The 16,333-nt window shown below is 37.4% G+C and overlaps 1 protein-coding gene across 1 annotated transcript; it reads left to right on the top strand.

Annotated features, from left to right (window-relative positions):
* The first annotated feature begins 12,466 nt into the window (after positions 1 to 12,466).
* LOC111368442 (protein ABHD17B-like) lies at positions 12,467 to 16,161 on the top strand. The gene is given in 5 exon segments (XM_022989664.1): positions 12,467 to 12,969; positions 13,853 to 13,889; positions 13,961 to 14,197; positions 14,305 to 14,352; positions 15,420 to 16,161. Coding segments are annotated over 5 exon segments (1,056 nt in total). The 5' UTR covers positions 12,467 to 12,667; the 3' UTR covers positions 15,852 to 16,161.
* The last annotated feature ends 172 nt before the right edge of the window (positions 16,162 to 16,333 follow it).

Genomic DNA, 16,333 nt, shown 5'->3' with positions numbered 1-16,333 from the left:
TCCACATGTGAGAGAAGAAGTCAAAAATTACGGCTTGAATAGTAAAATAACGATCAAAAAATCAATTTTTTGGGGCAAAAAATCCATACCAAACGGGGCCTAAGTATTCTCATACATAACAAAGAAACTTCAAGAATTGTGGTCATAAAATAATGTGATATAGAAATTTTACAATATTAACATCTGATTTAATTATAAATCAATAAATGTTTTAGTACATGCGAAATGCAGGAGATTTTCTTTTTATTTTTTCTTCTTTTCCTTTTCTTTATTCTTTTATTCTCTTTTTCTTTAACATCAAAATTAGGTAATTGCTTTTTTAAGTTCTTAAAAAATAGAATTCTTATGCATTTTCAAAAAGATCATGGATGGGACAATTCCCTTAGGACCAATTCATTACTTGAGACATGAATGGTGAGAAATAATGGTAAGAGACTCATTTGCACAATTTAATAAATAAGATACTAAAATCATTTATTTGTCAAAATATATTCCTAATAAAAAAATTATCTGTACGACTTGCCCTCATTGGTGCATAATTTATAATTACGGTTTCACAATCTAGATTAAAGAAATTACTTAGCCTCTGTTTGATATGGATTGAAACAAGATTTTTAGTAGATTTTGATAAAAGTTAATGAAATATGTGTTTGGAAAGTTATGAAAGTCATGAAACATATGGTTAAAATTAATTATTGATTTTGATTTAAATTAAAATCTGAATTTTAATCTTTCCAAACAGGGGCTTAGTTCTATTTATACAGATATAACTGAATAAAAGGATGGATATTGTACATATTTAATTTGTTTTCATCAGCTTCTATCCTTCATGTTGGAATTATAAGAGCAGGATATTGTCAAACCAAAATACAGAATCAAACCTAAAACACAATTAACGTCTAAACAAAAATTTATATTAATATTGGGCACAAAACTACAACTTGCAACACCAAATTTACAACAAAAGGACATTGGGTTTGTTAAAATTTAGAAGGGAAGCAACTTTAACATTAAATTGGTTGGAGAGATCCTTTTGAACCTATAAATTACGACTACATGTGTTAATTTACAAAGGATTGAAGACAAACATTGTGACAAAATAAACTTCGGTGACGAAGATGCCGGAGGTGAAAGGTTGGAGACTAAATGTGTAAAATACCGCTGATGTGTTATGGCCATTTTCCAAATTTTAGAGAGAAGCCAGCAGCATATTTCAATTTCCATCTATATAATTGCTTGTATAAGTAAATTTCCCAACTTATTTTTCTATTTTAAACTCACAAAAAATGATAGAAGTCCATAACTTGGCATATCTAAAACGGGGTTATGTCACGCCAAAAATTTAAGGAGTTCTGGTACACATGACATGTCTTTTGCCTTTTATTTTTCTTCTTATAGAAGGGCTTCCTCGTGAATTTATCTTAGGTTAGTTTTTTTTCCTTAAAAACTCTTCTAATTAAGTAGAATACTTGTAAAGAATTATTTAAAATGGATTCAAAAGTAGCTTATTTCAAAAACTTATTAATCTCAAAAGTAGTTTTTAACTTTTTTAAAAGTTTTGCCAAATAGACACTTCATAAGTCATATTTTTTCGCTAAAAGCTTAACAACTGAGGTACTCTCATAGTTTCATTTTAAGATGATGTCTGGTTTTATCCATATCAAAAAAAATTATTACGAAGCAAGTGTATTTTACGATTGACAAATACCATCTAGTTTACGCTAGATATGGATATCTAATATTTTTGTGTTGTTATCGAATAGAATATGATAAACAAATGCTTGTTTTGATTACTATAGGTAGGAAAATGATCCCCAATTGTTACTCTCATGCATGTCTGTCTTGATTTGTAGTACAGATTGTGATGTCTCGGGTTAACTGGATAATTATTTAATCTATAGGCTTGCAATTGTTGACGGGCGGACTTCATTGAGGCCTATCGGGTCCCTTGTAATTCCTACGCATCAACATTAATGTTCGTAATTCTTTATTAACAAACGAAAACTAACCATAAATCATGAAAACATTTAGCCCTTGAGTATTAAATTTTAGATTTAAAACTATGTCAAAATTAATAGTTAATTTTAACTTAACTACATGTTTTATGAGATTTATAACTTTTCAACTATAAATTTCATCAAATTTTATCAAAATGCACTGAAAATCTAGTTTTTAGCTCACCGAAAAGAGCATATTAGGATTTTTGGAAGTGGATATTATCAAATATACATATGTATATCAAATATAATTGTTACGCATTGCCCAAAAGATTGGCTCCAATTGTGGGAAACCACACTATAACCACGAGCATCCTTATGGTGAAAGCCATTGGAAAAGAAACTATTTCACAGCTTAGCCTTAACAAAGGGCCTCGATTCTTGAAGAAAGAATAGTCGCGGATATTGAAGTGGCATCACTAAAAGCTTCTTTCGATATAAGAAACTATTCGCTACAACATGAGTTCTAGCCACCATGGCTCTCATGGTAGGAATCGACAAGAGGCGGCTTTTGAAAAAAAAGTCATCTAGATGAATGTCAACATCCACCGTCCCTACCACCAACATTGACAAGGCAGTGGCACTATAGCACCCCTGGTGGAAAAGAGTCTAGCACTATCAAGAGGAAGGTAAAAGTGGACATCTCTGCAAACTACACTTCCAGTTGACCCGCTAAAAACTTATCACGTGGAGCGAAAAACTTTGTCTCAGAATATTCACAAGAGCAGGAACCTCAAAAGTCCACCAGCATATTTGATAGAATTTAACCATAAACGCCTAGGAATAAACCCCAACAATTACCCCCTATATAGAGGCAGCAAGGTTAAGAGCGGACCCATGAACCCCAAGGTGTCCTTCCACCTAGAAATAGGAGAGAGAAAAGCGACGCTACAAATTTAAGGAATCAAGCTGTTACTTCACAATCTCTCCAATACCAAGTAAAGAAAGAGATTCAAATGGTCCATGTAGATCTTTTAAATTGGATGACTATGATAAAAGTCTCCCATTTCACAAAAACTATGAAATGCTTGTCATTCTCCTCATACACAAAGCTCCCAGTGAAAGCCATGTAGAGGCACAGCGTGCAAACATTTGGTAGTCAACCAAGATAAAATAAGAGAAAAGGCAAGAGCTGATCTCTAGCCGCAGTACTATCTCCATCCTGGGTTCATCTATCGAAGCACTTCCTCTTGGAAGCCAAAACTCTTCTTCTTAAAGTTGAGGTGTTTGCTGTCTTTGAGCAGGTCTCATGAGTATCTTTAGAAATGATTGATTTAATGCTTGTATTAGTAAGTGTCAAACATGTCAGCCTATGAGTGTAGGGCGACTGATCCCCTTATCAATATAATTAATGTATGACAAAGTGATGTGAGACTTCGGCTACTTAGATGAAGCCACGTGGATCCGATCCAACGGTGACCGTTTCGGCCTGAATGCTATAAATAGCAACTCTTGTAACATTGTAAATGATTGGGACATATGTACACACTCTATATGCTTATTATCACATTTTTCCTCCCTTAATATTAATCTGCTTAAGTTCGGATTACATATGCTTTGGTATAACTGATCGTGATTGTGTTCGCCCACTCTCATCTTCGATCTTATTATCGATGCTCCAATGGTTACGTCTCCTGTCTGAAACTTCTCGCACGTTCATAACCGCCATTGACTCTCCGACCAAAATTTTGGTCCAAACGTGCCGGAATTTGTTCACTTGTGCACAAGTGGACCCTGACATCTATTAGCATATTTTTTAAGGTCAACACTCATGTTCCTAACCATTTTGTACCTTTGAAAATCCCCGAATATAAAGGAAATGGTGACCTGACGAAGCACCTTAATAATTATAAAAATCACATAAGTCTTAGAAGAGCCTCGTCGACGTTAAAATGCATGGCCTTCCACCTCACATTGACTAGAGTTGTTGAAATTTGGTATAGTCCCATACCGTCAAAGAGTATCAGCAGTTGGCCAGATCTTAAAAAGACCTTCTTAAACCAACATTTCTCAAGCAAAGAAGGAGAGACTCCTATCCAAAGGTTGTAGGATATGAGGCAACTAGCGGGTGAAACCTTGAAGAGCTATTTGACTAGATTTACAGATGAAATGACATATTATGAGCAAGTCATTGTTAGAAAGTTCTTTCATCCATGAGCAGAGGCCTGAACATGAACACCCTCTTCTAGATAGATGAGTGGAATAAAAAATTTCACTTCTTAAGAAATGATAAGGAGCGAGAGTTGACTGACCATCGCAATCGAATCTCTATGGGACTTCCACCACCTCAAAGGCAGGGAGGAGGCCCTGTTTCATACTTGGTGAATCAATAATGGACCCAAGGAAGGCACACAATAGCCTCGACTTCGGGCCAAGTATTAGCCATTTTTCACTTTAAATGTGGTACCATCTTTAGTGTACGAGGAAGTTGGGCCTAATGTTCAAAGGTTGCAATTCGACCAAGAGGCAGAGGTAGAGGAAAAAACACCGAGCGTAGGAATGGGTCGTATTGTACTTACCATCAAACTTACAGCCAAGGGCCAAGCACTACATGTCTAGGCCACATCACTTAGAACCTACGAATTCTGACACGAGAAGGGAGAATACCCACCAAGCTCAACAAAATGCACCTCTTTCTAGACATGATTGAGTGCCTCAACGTGAAGAGGCAAGGCGACATCCCAGTGAGTAGTCTCCTAGTCGAAGGGGAACAGAGATAGATATAGACCTAGGAGTGGTCAAAGAAAAAGGAGAGATTCCCTGCATATGCAAATAGTGCTTATATTAGAGAAATCGATGCGATAATAGGGGGCCCATACGTTGGAGGAAAATCAAGAAATGTAAAAAAAAATTACGCCATAGAGGCTAAAGATCCCCCATGACAAGCTACATAGTCAATATCACCACTCGCCGGACCGGCAACACCTTACCAATAGTTTTTACACAAGAAGATGTTGCTAATGTGTACTACCTCCATTGTGATGCATTGGTTATAATGGCCATTGTGGCAAGAAACAAACTTGAAGCACATGCTGATGGATAATGGGAGCTCCGTCAACATCTTATTTGGAGCAACTTACGATAAAATGTTGATGGATCACGAGCTTACCCGCATAATGGCTCCCTTGTACGACTTCATTGACGATAACATCATCGATAATGGAAGGATCACACTAGCAGTAGAAATGGGAACACCCCCTTGATGGCTCACCATTTAATGGAATTCTACATTGTAGATCACAGGTCTGCATATCATGGAGGGTTGGAACGACCTACGTTGATAGAACTATGGGTAGTCACCTCCTTCCACCATTTATACATAAAATTCCCTACTGATCAAAGCTTTGCCATAGTCCGATTTGATCAAATGGGTTTGAGAGAGTGCTACCTTAGCTCCTTATGAAAGTCTAAACCTCGAAGCACAAACATGGTTTTGATTGACGCTGAAATGCTTGATGCATTTGTGGAAGGTCCAACCCCTGAATAAAAGAGAGATGTTGAGATGATAGATGCTCCTGCAGAAGGGGTGATCTCTAAAGAAAGGATTATAAATGAAGGGTTAGACCTTTGAATCGTGGAGTCAAACTCCCAGGAAACCCTGGTTGAAGAATTGGAATTTTTTCCAGTAAACTCATGGAATTTACAAAGATATACTATGTGGGAAAAGAACTGAAGCCTGGAAAAAAGCAAGAGGCTTAAGGATTTTTTTACTAAAACACTAGGATATATTCGCTTAGAAGCATGAGGACATGGTGGGCGTTGACCCCAATGTTTGTTGCCACCATTTCAGTATTGACCTTAAATTTACTTCACGTGGGTAAAAAATGAAGGCCCTAAACTAGAAAAATACGAAGTCTTGAGGGAAAAAGTGCAAAAACTGATATCAAACGGGATAATTAGGGAAGCTATTTATTTGAAGTGGGTATCTAACCTGGTTCTAGTTAAGAACCATAATGGCAAGTGGAAGATCTGCATCGATTTCTCCAACTTCAATTAGGCATACCCCAAAGATAGTTTTCCACTTCCAAGGATCAACCAACTTGTAGATTTCACGACGGGACATGAGCTATTGACCTTTATAGATGCTTACTCTGGGTACAACCAGATTCTCATGTACCATTCTGATGAGGAAAGCATCTTATTCATCACAGATAGAGGGCTTTATTACTATAAATTCATGCCTTTTGGCCTAAAGAATGTCGAGGAAACCTACCAAAGGCTAGTTAGCAGGATGTTTTTCGATCGCATTTGTAAGACAATGGAGGTTTCTATGGATGATATGTTGGTAAAGAGTCTTAAAGATGAATAGCATATTGGACACCTTGAGGCTGCCGTCAAGATTCTAAGAAAGTGTAAGATGATGTTGAACCTACTGAAATGTTTGGAAAGTTTTAAGTCTATATGGTCAATCACCAAGGCGTAGAGGCTTACCCTGAAAATATCAGGCCCTATTGGACATGTGATCCCCCTGTAAGCCAAATGAAGTGCAAAGCCTAATGAGTCATTTTGCAGCACTGAGCTAATTTATTTCAAAGGCCATCGACAAGTGCCTCCCATTCTTTAAAGTCCTCAAGGAAGGGAAGAGGTTCCAATGGAATGAGGAGCGTGATGAAGCTTTTTAAGAGTTGAAGAAGAATCTGGGATATGCCCTCATTATCTCAAAATCCAAAGAAGGACCAAAGAAGGAGAATCGTTATTATTGTACCTAGCTATGTCTGTAGAGGTAGTAAGCTCAGTACTCTTAAGGAAAGAAGATGGCATATAGCTACCTATTCGTAATATACGCAAGGCCCTCTTATTAACAAAAATGCATTATACCAACATGGAGAAGCATGCTCTTTCCTTAGCATCGCCTCAAAAAGTTGAGGCTCTATTTCCAGGACAACTTCGTACAAATAGTAACCAATTTTTCATTCATGAAAGTTCGTCATAAACCTGATGCCTTAGGAAGGCAAATGAAATGGGTCATAGAGTTAAGTGAATTCGATATTTTGTATAAGTCCTCACCTGCCATAAATGGCCAGTCATTCACAAATTTCTTAGCGGAGTTCACTGAGGTCTTGAAATTCGAAATGGCAATAGAAACAGATGACCCCTCTAGCCTGGAACCATATTGGTGGATGGCTCTTCAGGATAGACAGGCTCAGAAGTTGGGGTAGTACTAGTGAGCTCGGAGGGACACAAGTCAACTGTCCAGTGAAGTTCGATTCAAAGCCTCCAACAATGCAGCTGAATACGAGGCGCTGATAGCAGGCCTCAGGTTATCTAAAGAAATGCAAGTGAGGAAATCGGTGGTAAATATTGACTCATAATTGATGATGAGCCAAGTTAATGGCAACTTCATTACAAAAGATAAAAACATGGCTATATACCTCAAAAAGGTCATGGACTTGCTCCTCTTCTTTAAAAAGTTTAAGCTGATTGAAATATCGTGAACTAAAAACATTCATGCCGATGCTTTAGTAAAATTAGCCAGTGGCAAGGATTTGGAGTTACTCAAGGTATTTTCGATTGAGCACCTCGCCAGATCCTCTATCTCCTAGAGGGAGAAGTGATGTGGATTGAAAGGACTCCACCGTGGATGCAATCAATCATTGCCTATCTCAAGGATCACATACTTCCAGAGGATAAAGAAGAGGCCAACAAACTCAAGCGAAAAGTCGTCCACTATGTGCTCTAAGAAGAAGTACTCTACAAGAGAGGTTTTTTATCATCCATTATACGATGCATCGAAGGGGAAGAGGCTAATTAAGTCCTTCGTGAAATTCACCAAGGAATTTATAGTAATCACACTAGTGGTCCAGCACTCTTACAAAAAGTGTTAAGGCAGTGATATTATTAGCTGACCCTCAAGTAGGATGACCTTCAATTTGTAACGAGAAGCGACAAATGACAGCATTTCTCTACCATTCAAAGGCTGCACTCTCAGGAACTAATTCTTGTATCCAATCCATGGTCGTTCACCAAATGAAAGTCGACCTCATAGGCCCCTTATCTAAAGGAAAGGAAAATGCTTATCATACAATTGTTGTCATTGATTACTTCACCAAAGAGGTCATGGCTGAACCGTTGACAAAAATCACCGAAGTCGATGCTTCCAAGTTTATATGGAAAATATCATCTGTCGGTCCCCACTTACTCGTATCTGACAATGTGAGGCAGTTCGCCAGCAAAAAAGTCAAGGACTTGTGTGAAGAGTTGAAAATCAAGAAACACTTTTTTTCCATCACCCCAAGCAAATGGCCAAGTAGAGGCGGTCAACAAAACCATCAAGCATACCTTGATAAAGAAGCTTGACAAATCAAAAGAGACGTGGATGGATGAGCTTCCTTAGGTACTGTGGGTGATTCGCACCACAAGCCGTACAATAACAGGAGAGACTCCCCTTTCTATGGCCTATGGATTTGAAATCATGAGTCTAGTTGAGGTAGGACTACCTTCACCTCATCTCATACGTTTCCACGAGATATCAAATGATGAAATAATGAGGTATAACTTGGATTTCCTTAAAGAAATGAGAGACGACTCCCATGCGAGGCTTGCCTCTTACCAACAAAAAATGGTTAGATACTACAATGCCAAGGTTAGGAAGAGGTCGTTTTGAATGGGAACTCTCACATTAAGAAAAGTTTTCATTTTCTCTAAAGAACCTGGTATAGGACCTATAAAAATGGGCCACATATCTCAAGTACCAATTGGGCCCCATATCTCAAGTACTAACTAGGCCGCATATCTCAAGAACTAAGGCATGGGACCTATAAAAATGAGAGCCTGAATGGAAATGGGCAACCCCATCCTTGAAATGTTAAGTACTTGAGAATGTATTATTAGTAGGCGTAGCCTGTGTATCATGCTTGGATAATCATTTTCAACTTTATGAACTTGTGTTGTTAATAAGAATGTTTTTACGTTTGTCAACACCTTTAACAAACTCACCCTTCATGGATGGTCCAGACATCATGGAGGAAGTCTCTGCACTGAAGAACGACCCCTTGAAAAGAACATTATCTACTCGGAATAAAAGGTACGGCGCATCTTCACACGTCGACCTTACACCTTCGAGGTGGATCTTTTCATGAATAGATAATAAATGGCTTCATGGAATTGTCATTAGCATGCAAGGTTAAAATAAGTGATTGACGACTTTGGCAAACCACAGCGACGATATCATACCCCTTATACTTTGAATATTAATTCAGGATTGATTATGAAGAGCCCGACTGAAAGTTGCACTAAAAGGTGACATGCTTAAACATAATGGCAAAATTTTTGATTCGTCAAATTATTATGACACGATTCGTAATTATCCAACTATTGAGATCGGGAAAAACAATAGTCTATATTTGTTTATTAAGTATTCAAATTACTAAGTCAATTGGGCTCGATTACTGAAAGGAGATCGGTGAATTTGTATTATCAATTGAAATTCCAACAATTATAGAAAAATAAGTCAGCCAAATAATAAAAATTCTTTATATATACAAAGCGAGCTAATTTCAAAGGAGAGCTACACAGTGAACAATACAGAAATTAAAAACCTATGTCTATATAGTAGCTCTATCCTCCTGAGGTTTCGCTTGGCTCTCTCTACCATCAGAACTTTCAGCATCATCTACATGAGTGGATAGCTCTGTTGGGAGGAACTTATCCTTCACCGGAGCTAAAACCACTTGGGATGCAGCTCAGCCATCCTTCCAAAGACTTCACTGTATACGACCTTCCTTCGGTACAAATCGAGGCTGTTATACTCAGTTGTTTTGTGGAAACGTGCCACATAGTGGTTCATGACTGCCTCTCTTGCCCCCACTCAGTTGTTGCCTCAATTGGCAACTTCAAGAGTCAGCTCATCCACTTAAGCCCTTAGCTCCGCTTTTTCTTTATTTACCACCTTCAACGCCGATGAAACTATCTTCTGGAAGTTATCAGAATATTTGACCCGCTTTGTCATAGCATTCGCCCTAGATTAGAGACTCAATCTCACTATATATATCTTTGCATATTTCTGCGATATGCTCATCGTCCCAATGAAACCTACAATACTTGCTATTATATCTGATGTCAAGATGAGACCACTTCCTCGAAGGCCATTTAAGTTCCTTGAAATCCTTGATCTCCATCAAAATGTTAGATTTGGAGGTGTTCGGATGTATAAATGACGTCGATGGTGCGCCCTACTTCTATTTAACTTGAGCATTATCCTGACACATCTTGGATTTGTGTTATCTCTTGTGTTCAAGCTTCTCAAAGGTTGGGCCAACCTTTATTGAATACATGGTTTCCTCCATGTTGATATATTTTTCATCTCAAGTAATTAGTTTGGTCATGGACTTTGATGGGGTCTTTGGCAAAGACATTTTGAATACCTCACACTTTATGACATATATGAGGGTAGAGACGGCTACTATAATATGTATGCTGGGTATCTGAAACCTTTCTTTATTAAACTGCACCATTAAGTTACATAGGGATTCATTTTTCCCTTGGTAAAGTTGCATGAGGGATGTGGCGGTCTTCATAATACTTTACTACTTGCGAAGCAGGCAAAGAATTTCGTTTGCCAAGTCTGAAAATGAGGCAATGGAGTTGGGCTCTAGGATAGAGTACCAATCCCTATCAAAATTAGCCAGAGTTTGTGAAAAAGCTTTATAATCTGGTCTAGTGCAATTTGCAAGTTATATATGTCTGTATACACGTTGAGATGGCTGATTGGGTAAGTAGTTCCATCTTATTCCTTTATTCGAGGATATTTAAATCTATTCGACAAAGGATATGAAAAGATCTTAGGAGTGAATGGAGTGTTAAGGGTAAAACCTGTTGACCCTCAGTTATTCTGAAATAGACAAGCCCTAATCCTATCTTAAATGATCCTGTTGAGTTCACTTGAGTCCATGGCAACTAACCTTGAGGTCGAGGTTATAAGAGGAAAGCTAGAGGTTCTCGCACCTCCAATATCAGAAGCAAGACGAGGAACTTGAGCTTAAGCATCGACCATAAAACCAACCTCAGGTGTCGACACCGAGTGTAGATTTAGATGGCTTAGCACTAGAGTCAACGTAGCAACTTGTTGGCGGAGCTTTTTGAATGCTCCAGAAGTAATAACTACTAGTTGGGGATTGGTATTCCTCTTGAGGAGCTAAAGGATAACCGACGGGGTTAAACTAGAACGAATGAGCTTGTTAAAGGGAGTCCTGAACGTGTATTAACCATGACTTTTGATAGATCTTCCCACAGATGACACCAACGATGCTACCAAAAATCTAGACCCTTGATTCTCTAACTTGATGATTAAGGTTAATCACAAATAGAAATCTACGGTACCCGAAACAAAGGTGCCGAGGCATGTCCTTGTTGCCCCTTCGATAAGTTAGCAAGAAGAAAATTTATATGAAAGTTTATAAGCTAAAGTGTGTAAAAGCATACTTTAATAATGTATGAGTACTAGATATTTATAGAAATGGGTGGTTCAATCCTAATAGGATTAAGATTAGGATATGTAGGTATCCATCCTGTTTGGGTGTCATAGAATGCTTGCAAGTCTTTAGGAGTTGGACATCACAATTTGAAAGAATTATTGTTGATGGATATGGTTAGGACTCTTGTAGTGGAGTTCTTTTAGGTCAAGAAACTCAGAATGACGTGAGGAAAATGGAGTAGATGAAAGATGGAGCAATGGATATGACTGTCTCGATCTTGAGCATGACAAACATCGAGGATGCCTGGAGTAAAAGGGAAATCGAGGTCCTCAAGCTCAGGATTACACTTCATGGTCGAGGTTAAATATAAATTGAACATAACAATTTCGAGGATGCATGAAGCAAAAAAGGGAAATTGAGGTCCTTAAGCTCATGATTACACTTCATAGTCGAGGTTAAATCTAGGTTAGGAAACCTGACAAAGAAACAAAAGGGTAGTGAGAGCACGGGATGCTTAAAGACCTCAAGTTCAAGTTCGAAGTCGAGCTTGATCATACAAGTCTGAGGATGTTCTGCCTAAGAAGAGAGCTTGAGATTACGATGACAACGAGCACGAGGTTGCAGATGGTCGAGCAATGGACATAAATTGTACAAATCAGTAATTATCCAGTTATTTTCACTATGTAAAAATAAAAACGAATTACAGTTTATAATCTATAATTCTGTAAATGCGATTTTACTTGGGTTTGCCACTTTGCTAGAAAAGTTGAAAAGATGTTTTGACATAATTTGAGGTGCTAAAATATATTTTGTTAATAAAGTTGATACTGTTTAAAACAATCAAATGACATAATGTCAATTGACATTATACCAAACTTTATGTCAAACAATTTGCCAAAGCATCATTGATTTTAGAGAATAAGCAGGATGCTCGGAATAACCGTACTAACTGCCAATTTTGAGTATCTTACATAACCACACGTTTCACTTTACGTTTTACCGCCGGAAATCCCTCCTCTAGTTTCCGTATCAAAAATACGTAGGAGTACATACATTCTTGTATCTATTCACAATCTCATTATATTCATAAACAAATAATTAAATATCAGCAAAATTGAACCCTTTTCAGCCATACAAATCTCTCTTTTTTTTTACTGATATTCACAATTTTATAAATTTGTGTGTTTGCATGTAGAACAGTGAGTCTGTATACACATAGCATTTTAAATTTATTTGATTTTTTAGTTATTTATATAGATGGGGATGGTTACCTCGTCGATGGCGGCTAAATTGGCGTTTTTTCCGCCGGACCCTCCGTCTTACAGGGTGGTGGAGGAGAAGGGGACGAGGAGATTGCGAATGATGGAGGTTGCGGAGAAGGAGAATATGGATGTGTTGAAACTGAAGACGAAGAGGGGAACGGAGATCGTGTCATTGTATTTTAGGAACCCGGAGGCAAAGCTGACGCTGTTGTACTCCCACGGCAACGCCGCCGATATTGGTCAGATGTACGACCTCTTAAATGAGCTCAGCCTCCGTCTTCGTGTCAATTTGATGGGGTAACTCAATCATTTCTACTTATTTTCTCGTGATTTATTTAAATTCATAAGTTTATTTATCAATGAAATTGGTTTATTAGTATATTATTTAGAACGGATAAGGATGCAACTTATATTGACAGAATTGTTGTACATGGTGGGAGTATATATGTTTCTTGACATGAGGCAGTGTGGGTGCAAAGAGAGAAATGCTGGCATATAGAGTTTGAGGAGATTTGATTGACAATTATAAGGTTTTCTAGATGTTACAGTTTTTAATTTGAGGAACATTTGGTAGATAGAGGAGGTTATTGAGAGAGAAGCCATGTTATTGCAGCTCAAGGAGTTTTTATGGTTAAATTGTGATAATTGGTGCCATCTTTTGTGCAATTGTTATGAATAATTTGGTTTTAATAGCAATTAATATCCTTTTGAACTGTTGGAAGATGCAACTTGCAAGATGCAGTTTTTTCCTCCTCTGTTTTTTAATAATCCAAGCTAAGATGGATATAAAAGCTGAGCACTAACAGAATTAACCTTCAACAACCTTGCCATCATGTTGGATTTTCGGTTAATGGCTGAGACCACATTGGGCAGGATTGTTTAGTTGGAACAAGAAAGCACTATTAGGATTTTACCCTCTGGTGCACATTTCACTGGAACAGAAAAGCACTATAAGGATTTAACCCTCTGGTGTGCATTTAGGGTTGGATGATGAACATTGTTTTTAACCCTCCTGTGCACATTTAGGGTTCCTTTATTTATTTTTTTGTTGGGAGCTATCCTACTCTAAGGACAGTTTCTACTTTTCCTTTTGATACTTCACAACTGCAGCATGGGAAAAAATAGGCAGGGATGCTTGGATTTTGGTCTTATTATTGAACTTCAAATTTCCTTTTTGCAGGTATGACTATTCTGGGTATGGACAATCTACTGGAAAGGTACGAGAACAGATTTACCATTCCTTTTAAGACGAATTTGCTAAATTGTGCATTTGATATCTTTTTAACAGCCCACTGAAGAGAACACTTATGCTGATATAGAAGCTGCATATAGATGCCTTCAAGACACTTATGGAGTGAAAGAAGAAGATATTATATTGTATGGGCAGTCTGTTGGGAGTGGACCGACTCTGAATTTGGCTTCCCGTTTGTCTAGATTAAGGGCTGTTGTTCTTCACAGCCCAATTCTGTCTGGACTTCGAGCGATGTATCCAGTTAAGCAGACATACTGGTTTGATATTTATAAGGTAAAATTCGTTTTCTATGTGACCATTTCTCAAAGCTCATCTTTATCTCATTAATATCGCGTGGACCAATCTTCCATATACTGACTGACTGCTTTTTATTGTTGCAGAATATTGACAAAATTTCGTTCGTCCAATGTCCTGTCTTGGTCATTCATGTAAGTATTTATCTTCTATGGGGCTTAAAATAGTTTCCAGTTTTGAGGTTTTTATTTGATTAAAGATTCTATGCTGGCAGAACTTAATTTATTGGCACATGCTAACAGTTAATTAAATGACTTGATTACAGATTCTATGCTGAATTTTTTTAATAGAAGTTTTGGAACCTAGTCCAGTCATATTCCAAAAATAACATTTTTATGAACAGTAATCAATATCGCTTATTGGAAAAAAAAAAAAAAAAACCTTATAATATTAATGTGCATATGAGAATTTTACAATCGTTCTACTTTTGTTTACATGTACAAGTTTAGATTATCATTTCGTTACAATCAACAGATAATGTAGTGCATTAACATGGTCCTAATTATTACATTGCAATAAGACTGGAAAATGTGTCTACGAATAAGATTCTATTACAATGTTATGGTCCTCTAAAATTTTGCAAACCCTTTTCTTTACAGACTTTGAATAGGCTTTCATATTAGACTTGTTGGTGGCAACACATGCTCATTTTTGTAAATGCTTGCACGTTTAGTCACTGCTTGGATCCTTCATGAAAATAAAACCTGATTTGGAAGAATTTTATACATGGTGTTAATTGCTGCATCGTCCCTCTACCCCGTCATAGTTTGATTCTCATTCTGGTTAACATATGCATGATTATATAACAGCCGGGGTGCTGCACAGTGCACACTTGAAGAGCAGACGACACACTGGTGATTCGTAGCCAAAGAAAATATTGTTGATGCCTAATATTTGACCATCTTAAAGCACCCTTCTGCTCTTGCTAAACCAATTCTCGTCAGAACTAAGGAATAATTGAACTGAAAAGACATAATGTTTAGATTTGAGTGCATAACGGAGAGCATCAAACTCTTGTGAAACTGAACCATGACTGCTACTCGCTACCGAAGTATTTTCTGTCACTTATTGGAGTCATTGTTGCTGTGTAGCAAGAATCTTAGAAATACTGTTCATAGATTGAATGGCCACATTGCAGGTCGGACTTGCAAATTTAATGTTCCCTACTTATGGATTATTATTCCCTTTTTGATATTTATAGGGTACTGCAGATGATGTTGTGGATTGCTCCCATGGTATGCAACTTTGGGAGCTCTGTAAAAAGAAGTATGAGCCATTATGGGTTAGAGGTGGCAATCATTGTGACCTGGAACTCTACCCGGAATACATTAAGCATTTGAAGAAATTTATATCAACTGTTGAGGAATTAGCCCATTTGAGCACACCATGCATGGATCATACTGACAATCCTTGAAAAAACATCGATCAGAGATAAAAGCCTAGATCAAGTACTGATCAAAGAGATAAGCATAGAGCAAATGCAGACCACAGAGAGAAATCTAGAATCAGCACTGACAGGAGAGAAAAATCACGAAAGAGTATGGATCACGCTGAAAAAGTAAATAACAATGCCGAACAGCCAGAGAGCGCAAGGAGCGGCATAAATCAGTTGAATTCAATTCAGATGGCTTAGAGATTTTCTTTTCTTTATTTTTTCCCCTTTCGATCATATGTTTTTTCATTCTCTTTATTCAGTTCTTGGACATCTCACTTTGGAATCGGATGGTGGCAGCTTTTGAGATATATTGAGATCAGCTGTTTTCTACCATATCGACTGTTTCTAGCTTGTGGTTACTAAGGTCTGTTGTTGGAAAGATCTTGTTGTTTTCTGCCATGTTGAGATTTTTAGGTTAATAGTATGTATTTTGTTTTTGAATTGATCAAATCTAGTTTCCATGGTGAACAATAGAAAATGTTTCATGTAGGTTGCTGATTTATGTTATTTATTCAGGTTACATAGCTTCACATTTCTCTCTCTCTCTCTCTTTTTCACAAACTCATTGCATTTTGAGATCTTATTCTCACTTTATTGGAACTAGCAGTGGAATTAACTTTTCATTTTTAAAGGCAAATTTCAGAGACGTTTCCAAAGGTTTCTAATAATTTCAGAGACAC

Source organism: Olea europaea, chromosome 19 (assembly GCF_002742605.1).
Source record: "Olea europaea var. sylvestris chromosome 19, O_europaea_v1, whole genome shotgun sequence".
In the NCBI taxonomy this organism is placed as follows: domain Eukaryota; kingdom Viridiplantae; phylum Streptophyta; class Magnoliopsida; order Lamiales; family Oleaceae; genus Olea; species Olea europaea.
Note: the sequence above shows the minus strand (reverse complement) of the source record. Positions and strands in the feature narration are given on the sequence as shown.